This window comes from Tetrahymena thermophila (assembly GCF_000189635.1).
Source record: "Tetrahymena thermophila SB210 genomic scaffold scf_8254652, whole genome shotgun sequence".
Classification (NCBI taxonomy): Eukaryota; Ciliophora; class Oligohymenophorea; order Hymenostomatida; family Tetrahymenidae; genus Tetrahymena; species Tetrahymena thermophila.
Genome location: NW_002476420.1, coordinates 258,207 through 268,619, shown reverse-complemented (window position 1 = coordinate 268,619; position 10,413 = coordinate 258,207). Strand labels below are relative to the sequence as shown.

Below are 10,413 nucleotides of genomic sequence, written 5' to 3'. Positions count from 1 at the left end.
TCAAAAGAATTGATTTCTTTATTAAAATATAGCAGGTCTTATCATTGATTAATATTGGGATTATTATTTATAGAGAGGCATATTCAAGTGAATTTTAATTTCATTTATTTATTCGTTTAACAAATATACATCAGTCTCTATCTGCTAGCATTTTAATGATAAATATTTAATGCAATCTTTGTTTTAATGATCTTCTTATCTAGTGTATTGCTAAGAACATTTTTCACATATTAGCTTCACAAACAGACAAGTCTTTTTATGCTCATCAATTTGCTCACGAATAAAGATTTTGTTGCAATCACAATTTACAGGTACTTTCGGACAGTTTTTTTGATGTAGTTAAAACACATTTTTAATAAATTATTGATTGCAGTACTAGCAATCCATAATCTTTTAAGGACAATCATTCTATTCATGATCATTTATTTAGTTTTAATAGTAAAAATTAAAGCATTGTTTACATTTAACTTATTTTCTAGGGCATATTGAATCATGCTGTTAGCTATTTAAGTAAGGCATTTATTAATTGCAATAAGGGCAACAATACATTCTATATAAACATTATTGAACATGATCTTCGTATTTGTTAGCTTCTATTTATAATTTGCAGCCTTCGTTTGGACATTATTTTATTTAAAATTCACAATTTTTTATATGCTCCAATGATTAATCTAATTTCATGCCCTTTTCAGAGCAGGAAGCAAAATTTTATGGATTTTAAGAAAATGGACAATCTATTGTAATAAGATTAATAAAGTCATCATACATTGGAGGTTTTTACCTTCTAAACTAAAATCCTTCACATTTTAAGCATCCTGATCCTTACTTTATCCATTCATCTATGCATTAAGTGCAATAAGTCTAATCGCATTAGCAACATATAGAAGTATTTAATAATAAATTATCGCAAATTAAACAAATTAAATCATCTTTTATATCTTATGGACCATTAATAAATCTAGATTAAAGTAATTTATTGCATGGTTATTCTTGCTATTATTTTTTCTCATTAGAAATCTACCTAATTGGACCAAACATCTTTCTTCACAATATCTAAATTTTATAGATATTTATCTAAACAAATATATTTCAAATTGATTTTGATAATTTTAATAACAAAGTAACTCAAATAAAGTAATTCAAAACAATATATTCTATTATCTAAATGAAACTATTGCTTTTAAGAGCAAATCAAATAAATGGCATTGACATATAGACCTGACCTAGCTCATATAAAACAATTAAATTAACAATGTAATTAAAGAGTCTTCTTTTGTTTTGAAGAAAATTTAATGAATTATACTATCAATCAATATGCAAACACAATAACTTTTGAAAAAACATTTTTTATTATTAATTGTTTATTTATATTTTATTACAAATTTATAAAATCAGATCTGGTTACTAAGAATTTATAATACATCCTCCATATGGGACATATCCTTAGACCACATAAAAGAGCAGTGACCAGCAGTGTATTACTTCCACCAAACTCTCTTGGCTCCTGTTAATTCACTACGAGTTTAGTTAGCATCAGTTACATCAGCTAAAATATCATTATTTCCAACAAACATATAGACTTCTTTTTAAATTTTGCTTAAATCATAAATAGGAGGATAATCAACTCCATATCTCTTTTTGTTTTCCTTATGACCAAAATCAAACTTTTAGAATTTTCCTGATAATTTTAATTGCATCCAGTGAGCTACATTTCTGAAAGAAGTACCAGCAGGATCATGACCTGCTAAAACATCATATCTATCATAGTTGTCAATTCTATAATCATTGCTTGTAATTGCACCAACAAGCTTACCACAAGGTAAAGGGAATTTACCACAAAATTCAATACCTACAAAATAAATTTATTTTAATAAAATATAAAATAAATAAATTAATAAACTTTTGTAAAAAAATATAACATTTAATTTTTAAAAATATATATCCATAAATTATTTAAATTTTAGGATTTTATTTTTTAAAATGCTATTTTTAAATTAAATTTTAACTTATCCTTATTTTTCAAATACCTCAATATTATTCGGCTTTCTTATCGAGGTTTTATGGTATTATTTAAAATAAATATCTTATTTTTATTGAGAAATAAGTAAAATTGTTTATAATTGATGAGGATTAATGCAAATTTTCTATTTTGTTTTTAATTTAATCCAAGTGCAAAATGTGTGATAATTAATATATCTATTATTCTAAATCTATGTCTAAAAGCCAAATTTACTAAATCTTTATCAAAAATTATGAGGCTTTCACAAAAAGATTTTTAAATGCAGCTTAAATAGAGATCGATCGATACAACGAAAAAAAAATTACTAAATTAAAGTAACAAATAAACAAAGATTTGAATTAAATTTATCCTATAAAATTTATATTATATTTTTTAATGTGTAATTAAGAGTAAATATATATATTACCTAAATCTCTAATGACCTTATTGAAAGGCATAATTTCGTATATTGTGTGGTTCTTAAGCCATTCATACATCTTCTCAGCTCTGTGGGCAGGGTCGATCAAGTTTGCAAAATTGTATAATTCAACTAACTCAGTAACGTTGGCTAAACGTAAAAATGATTCGGGTAGGTTAGGTTTTCCGTGGTTTATGTATGTGACTGGACCAAAAGCAAGGAATTTTCTAACTCTAGAAACTACTTCTGGAATTCCTTCACTTAAAGCAGCAAACATCTAGGTAGTACCCTATGAGTGACCAATATAATCAAGCTAAGCCTATCCAGTGGCATCAGTTACATAAGTGAGCATGCTAGCTAAATCCTTTTCAGCGAAATCATCGTAAGTAAAGGCCCAGAACTACTCCTTATCAGTATCAGGGTTGTAAGTAGTGTGATTTCTTGAGTGGCGGTTTCCTCTATTGTTACCCATCCAAACATCATAACCAGCATTAGCTAAAATGAAAGCAGGTGCCTTTATTTATTTATAACATTTGATTAATTTTAATTTAATAAAACAAGTAACCAAATGATATATACTAAATAATATAAAAATATTAATTTTTATAATTTTTTTGTGTAAAACAATTTTATATCAAAATATTCTGTGTTAAATCTAAGTTTATATAAATGCGTCACCTTATCTTCGCTGTTGATGAAGAAAGTATCTGAGTTATCAAGAAGACCATGCTATAAGAAGACAACAGGTAAGCCAGTTTGCTTGATTTATGTATTTTTGGCTTGAATTCTGAATATCTAAAGAATGTATCCATCAGAAGTAGTGACATAATGGTTTTCTGCAGGATATCCAAAATATTTGTAGTAGTCCATGGTTTCGAGCCAAGCTTCTTTATGGTACTTAGGCCAGAGGAGGTTTACCAACAAAGCTCCTCCAGTTAAGGCCAAGACAATTAAGAAAATTTTAGTGACTTAATTCATTTGATCTAATAAGAAATAAACAAATTCTGATTGTTTTATCTTTTGTTTCTTTCTTTCTTTATTTATTTTTTATTATTATTTAGATATAATTTTAGAAAAATCGCTTTTGAATACTTTGCAATTAGATGAATAATATTATTATCAACTGCTTTAATAATATTAATTTTCCTCACTCAAAATTTCTAGATTTCGTCATACAAATTTGCAAATTTTTTAAGTATAATAATTAATTGCTTGGTCCATCATCAACCTATACAAATAAAAACCATGAAAAATCAATCAATAACGTTTTTATGGTGACTAATTTATTCTGACGAACAATACACTTTTTTTATTAGCATAAGGCTTTACAACTATATGAATCAAATTCATATTATTGAATAATTTAATATTTTTTCAATTATATTTTTCTATTCATAGTTCTTAAATAAAGGCCACTCATACTTCTTAATTACTAATTTTTGCATGAATTTTTACCACAGATATTAGTATAATCTATTTGTATTCTTATTTATTTAAATATTCAGGTTAATCTTCATTTTCTAATTTCAAATTTTAATCAACATTTAATTTTAATGAAGCTAAGTCACATAAAGCACAAACATTTATTGAATGAAATAAACATCATATTTCTCTTCAAAAAGATGTTTTAGTTATAAAGCAAAAAATCAATTGTAGGAATATTTTTAATAAGAAATTAAATAAAAATATAAATTATTATTATTGCTAATATATAAATATGTAAATAAATAACAAATGCTATTAACACTAAAAAAAATATTTATTTATTTAAATAATATGAAACTTCATTTCATAAATAATTTATTTATTGTACTTTAAAACTAGTTTATTAGAATTATATTTTTATATTAATGAAGGAAGAAAATAAATAAATTATTTTATTTTTTAAATGTATTTAAAAAAATTTAAGTTATTAAAAATTTATCTAATTGAATCAATTTTTGGTTAGACTTAAAGGACACTCATAGATTTTATTGTTTATTTTTTAAAATTTAATTAAGCTATTAGTATTTTTGTTTACTAGATTTAATTTTTTGAGGCTTTAGTGTAAATAATATGTTTTTTTCTCTGATCTCCTTAATTTTTCAATTTTATTTATGATTAATTGCATTTATAATTTTTATACTAAATAATATTATATAAATTGATTAAAACAAACAATAATCATATGATATATAAATTATAATTATTACTTAATCTTTATAATTAATTAAAAATTTAAATATGTTTAATCATTATTAATTAAGAAAATTGATGTGTCTGTCCTACCTACTTATTGTTTAAAATAATTTTTTTATTGATTCTTAAAAAAATATATTTTTTCCTTGTTAAGTTGTTAAGATGAAAAATTTAATTTAAATTATTAAAAAAATTTTTAATAAAGATTTAGAGATAAAAAATAAATTTAGAATTTAATTAAATGATAATCTTCTAAAATAGAGATAGTTGGTTTGTGGATTTGATAAATATTGTGATATTTTTTTAGATTCCAAAATAAAAAATTAATGAAAATTGCTAAATTAAAAATTTTTTAAAGATAAAATAATTTAATATTAATATTCTGCTTTAAATATTATGAATACTGTAAAATAAAGAAATGTAAATAACTCAAATAGAAATAAAAATTATTAATATCTCTTACTTTTAAACTACAATGAACTGATTAAATTTTAATTATAATAAAAACAGCTTTTATATAGTAATAAATAAATAAAAATTTTTTAACAATCATTTTGAATTATACTTTGAAAAATAAATTAATTAATAAAGTTAGCTGAATAAAAACAAATCTTATTTCAAAAATTGCATAAAAAGTTTTAGTAATCGTTTGGCACAAAAATATCACTAATAATATTAAAAAATTTAATAAGCACATTTTTTGTTTTTTGCAAAGATATAGCAGAACAGAACGCAACATAATAGAGCAACAAGCAATGAAGAAGAAATTTACAAATATTTAAAATATAGAATCGAATAACTAAGCATATCGATAAGCTATCCTTTAGTCTCTTTCTAAATTGAAGTAATTCAAATTGCATATTTATTGTTCAGTTCAATTAAATTAAGATGAAGAAAGAATTTAATAGCAGAAATAAATAAAGAAATACTTTTAAATTTTGATATTAAATAAAAATCATAAAATATTTTTTTTAAGTTTATGAGAATATTTATTTTAAGTTCAGCCAAATTTACTTGAAATAAATTTGTTTTTATCCTATTTAAAAAGTGATCAACACACTGTAAAGACAGGATTAGAGGAGTTAAAGGATATTTTAACAAATTATGCTACAGATAATGATAGAATTTTAATAGCGATTCTTGCAATTTAAGAATCAAATACTGGGGGATAGAAGATGTCTACTAAAAGAGAGTTTATTAAATTAATTGGGTTATTAGCATAGATTTTTGAAGAAAAGATATTGGATTATTTGCCTAGAATTTTAGCAATTTTGAATAAAAAAATTAAAGAATGCGATTCCTCTCTGTAAGGAGTCGTTTCAGAAACGTTTGGGTAATTGATTGAGTATTCGCTGAGAAAGGTAGATCCTTAGGTTGGTTTAAGGTATTTGTAATAAACTGTAAAGGTAATTTAACAGAACTTCTCTCACAACTCAGCTACTATTTAATAAGTTGCTGCAATGTCTTTATAGAAAATTATTTAAAGTGCACCTCCTCTTTGCATGATTGATATGAAGGAAGAAATTATTGGAGTCATATTAGATTAATTAAGAACAAATAAATAAGTTAATTCTAATTTGTTGGATAGTTTATTAGCTTTAATTATGGGAATAGAAGATTAATTCAGACCTTTTGTACCTGCAACAATACCTGTCCTTGTTGAACATGCTAATCATTCAGTCTGGAATGTAAGAAAAATAGCAGTTGATGTTATATACACTCTTTGTGTTTTTATGTGTGATTCTTTAGAGCCTTTTATCGAATAAATAGTAGAAAGTCTCAGCAATTGTCGTTTTGATAAAATAAAACATGTCAGAGATTCTGCTACTGTTGCACTAAATACAATCAAAGAGAAATTGGGACCTTAGTATGTTGAGAAAATTAATTAATAAATAGAGAAAAAGCCAGTACCCTCTTCATTTCATCCACCAACTAAAAAAGTGAACATAAACAATCAGCAATAGCACAACAAATAGAAGCCTTAAAACCTTTCAAACGAAAATATAATTATACCCAATGAGAGTTCTTTTAGGGAAAATCGTAATAATTTTTTATAAATTAAAAAGAATTTATTTAAAAAATGCTAATAAATTATTTTATTTGCTAATACTTTTCATACTTTTGGTATATGTTAATCAGTAAATAAATTGATGAACATTTAAAGCATAGTTTGAAAAGTTAAAATTTTTTTTTATTAAAAATGATTGATTCATAATTAATTATTTTAAAAAAATATATAAATATAATAAATAGCTCATAAAAATAACTAGTTTAAGACAAAATAGGAAGTTGAACGCAATTCTGCAAGTAAAAGAGGAAAGTCATAAGATAATAATAATTAGTCTCATAAGAATTAGCCAAAGGTTCATCAAGCCTTGAATAAAAAGTCAATAAATCCTGAATTTCTCAAAAATGCAGTTAAAGGAGATGTCGAAATAAAGGAAGGTAAAAAAACACCACTTAAATCCAGAAATGTTGGAGAACAAGCCTAGTAATAATAAGTGAATGAATAAGAGTAACAGATTAAAACAAATTAAGATTTCGAATAATGGGATATGTACTAAAAGTAAAGACAATAATAAATGCTTGCAGAATATGATGAAGGAGGCTAGGCTGACGAAGAATTTGAAGAAGGAGAAGAAGAAGAATAAAGTTCAAATGCAAATTATTAAAAGGAAAAGAGAAAAATCAAAAAGGCAAATTTATAACTTGAAGATATCCATGACTAATAAAATGAATAGTTTGACAATGATATACAAATATTTGTATCAGGATCGCCTCCTTCTAAAGCAGAAAGATAGAGACAGTACTAGAATATGATAAATGAGTAGTAGAAAAAACAGCATAAACCACAAATTATTTAATATAATGATAAGCACAAACATCACGTCCATCAAGATAACTATAGAGAATCGATGGGATAGCAAGTAATCTTAAATTATTATAAAATATAAAATTAAATCATTATAAATTCTATTAAAAATTTTTAATAATTTATAATAAAAATTAAAAAAATACTTTTAAATCTTTTAAATTAATATTTTTAAATATATATAAATGATATAAAAAATTATTTTATGTATTTAGGTTTACTAAAGCCCTAACCATGAAGTTTAGAGTAAAAGCAGCCCAGATAGGTATAATAGTGGCAAATCTCATAGACATTAGTAAATTATAGATTAAGAGAGATAGAATGCTCATTAAATTCAAAGAAATATTTAGAAAATGCAGTAAGGACATAAGAGTTTAAATGATTCATTAGTTGTTAATTAGTTGGCATAAATTGAGGAGAATTAAGCTAGGATTTTTGAGAGATTAGATTTTATTGAAAATGATATGAAAATAGAATAGCATCACTTACATTAAAGAATTGGATTTTTAGAAGACACCCTTGAGAAACTATACTAAGCTCAGGCTTAAAATTAACAACTAAATTAGTAATTTATGAATTATCGCTATTAGATGCTTCAATTCAATTAGCAGTAACAACAGTAATAACTACTCAAGAATCTATATGCTATACAGCAAACCCCAGTAGTAAATGGTTTCTTCCCTGGGAATACCTTAGACCCAGCTACAGCTTAGTTCATGTAAGCCTAGTAGGAACTTTTGAATTAATAGTAATAACAGCTTTTCCCATTTGCTAATTTTAATCAAGCTAAGAGTAACTACATGCAAACTGCATAATTTAACTCTCAGCAAAGTGAATAGTAATCAAAAAATGATGATAATAAGCACAGAAAACATAATCCTTCTCCTTAAAAAAATATTGATTCTTTACAGTCTCCTCCAAATGCCAACAGCTAAGGCTCAAATATTATTCATAATCATCATAATAACTATTCTTAATAACTCCATTAAGGAGATGATCTAGAACATGAAAGAGCTGCAAATTACTAAGAAGCAATAAAAAATAAAAAGAAAATCAATAAAGACCATCTTTTCGAATAGCAAAATGTAGAAATTTAAAATCAAAAGAAAAAATAAGAATAATCTCCTCCAAAAAATGCAAGTTTACCAAAATAAACCTCTCCAGGCAAAAAGAAAAGCCCTTAAAAATAAGGCTAAGAATAGCAAGCACATCTAGAGTCAAATGTGATAGAAAAAATAAATAAATCGATTTCAGAAGATAAACTTAATGAAGTAAACACTCAAAATTATGTTTTTAATTAATTAATTATTAACTAATAAAATAATTTAAAAATTATTAAGGCATATGGTTTAGCTTTGACTTCTAACGATGATGAGATTCTTTTTGAAGTTATGAAATCTACAAGTAATATATTTAGTTAATTAATATTTTAGCAAAAACGACACAATTTTTTACAGATTAAATTTTTTATCTGATAGAATAAAAATTATTGAAGTTTTTTATTTTTATTAATATAGATTGATAAAGATTTTAAGTTTTTTATTAATTTATATTTTTATTCTATTTAAAAATATATGAATAAAAAAATATTTTACTTTTTATTATAAGCTCAAACTTTTATTTTTATGATTTAGATTTTATTTTATTTTGATTAGAACGTTATATTTTTTTAATTTTGGAGTGAAAGAAAATATTTTTGATTTGCTTTTATTTTTTTTAAACTAAAAATACTATTTATATATCAAAAAGAGGTATGCACAAATAGACTGGATGATATTCATATTGAGTTTCTATTTAGTAAATTTAAAGGATACTTAGAAAAGCTTAAGAATGTTAATGAGATTTTAAACTGGATAAATGTGTCATTAGAACAAAAAATACCAATAAGTGAAAATATCAAATAATCGCTAAGGGAGAGTTTAAAGAAAATGATTGATAACAGTATGGATAAAAAAGATGGAGTTTTGTAAAGTAGAGATCACCACACAGCACTTAAGTTAATAAACTAATTAGAGTAACACCCTGGAGTTTACAATACATAACAGAAGTCTTTTACTTAAATATCTTCTTCAAATAATATAAATACTGTTAATATTTAGCCTAATGCATAAACTTAATTTGCAAAAGCTAATTCTAATAACAATATATCTTCCCTAAACTCTGCAAAAGATTTAGGTTTTTTGAAAGATGACTAAAAGGCATCTTTATCCTTACAACAAAATGAATATTTGATAGGAATTAAAGATAATCAATACAAAGTTAATTCTGCAAATTAAAATTTTCCAGCTGCACAGTAATAAAATCCTATTTAAAATTAAAACAGCTATTAAAATACATTCCCTTCTTCTACAACTTCAAACTAACAAGTGTAGTAGTACCAATTCACAAATCCTGAAATTAAGAGGACTCTCGACTTTGGTTCACCAAGTGTAAATGAAAGCACGTTACCTTACAATAATTATTTGGATAAACCAATAGGAAATATAGGGTAACAATAGCATACTCAATCAAATAATTTAGATTACCTTAATTCAAATAATTTTAGTAAAAATGTTTCCTTAAATAATTAACCTACAAATTTAAGTAGCAATCCTTATTAAAATAGTGCAGTTGCAAGCAGTAGTTTGGGTTTTGGTAACAATTTAGCTTCATAAGCAAACAATAGTCTAGGGTTTGGAAATAATCCCTCCACTGTTTCAGTCACTAGCACTCAATATAATACAAACTAGTATTCAAGTAGTTTAAATCCTTAAATCAGCAGCTTAAACCCATAAAATACTTTCAATACTAAGACGAGTGAGCAAATAGTTTCCACTCAACCATACACTTTTGAATAGAGATAATACTACTGAGATAAAACAAATAAATAATATAAAAAAACAAATAGATTAGCAAATTAAAACTATTTAAACAGTCAGTTTTTAATTAAGTTTTCCATGAAATTTG

At 24.2% G+C, this 10,413-nt stretch overlaps 3 protein-coding genes across 3 annotated transcripts; 1 reads left to right on the top strand and 2 right to left on the bottom strand. All coding sequences in view use genetic code 6, as the record gives it.

The window, feature by feature from the left end:
• TTHERM_00378820 (TRAF-type zinc finger protein) lies at positions 1 to 1,038 on the bottom strand (the record flags this gene model as incomplete). Its single annotated transcript, XM_001015463.1, has 1 exon — positions 1 to 1,038. One exon carries the CDS (start codon positions 1,036 to 1,038, stop codon positions 1 to 3), a length of 1,038 nt encoding a protein of 345 aa, XP_001015463.1.
• Positions 1,039 to 1,391: 353 nt separating this feature from the next.
• Positions 1,392 to 3,395, bottom strand: TTHERM_00378810 (ab-hydrolase associated lipase region protein; the record flags this gene model as incomplete). Its single annotated transcript, XM_001015462.3, has 3 exons — positions 1,392 to 1,849; positions 2,427 to 2,931; positions 3,096 to 3,395. 3 exons carry the CDS (start codon positions 3,393 to 3,395, stop codon positions 1,392 to 1,394), a joined length of 1,263 nt encoding a protein of 420 aa, XP_001015462.1.
• A 1,955-nt stretch (positions 3,396 to 5,350) lies between these two features.
• TTHERM_00378800 (hypothetical protein) lies at positions 5,351 to 10,319 on the top strand (the record flags this gene model as incomplete). Its single annotated transcript, XM_001015461.2, has 6 exons — positions 5,351 to 5,439; positions 5,644 to 6,635; positions 6,849 to 7,522; positions 7,683 to 8,738; positions 8,808 to 8,871; positions 9,217 to 10,319. 6 exons carry the CDS (start codon positions 5,351 to 5,353, stop codon positions 10,317 to 10,319), a joined length of 3,978 nt encoding a protein of 1,325 aa, XP_001015461.2.
• Between the last annotated feature and the right edge of the window lie 94 nt (positions 10,320 to 10,413).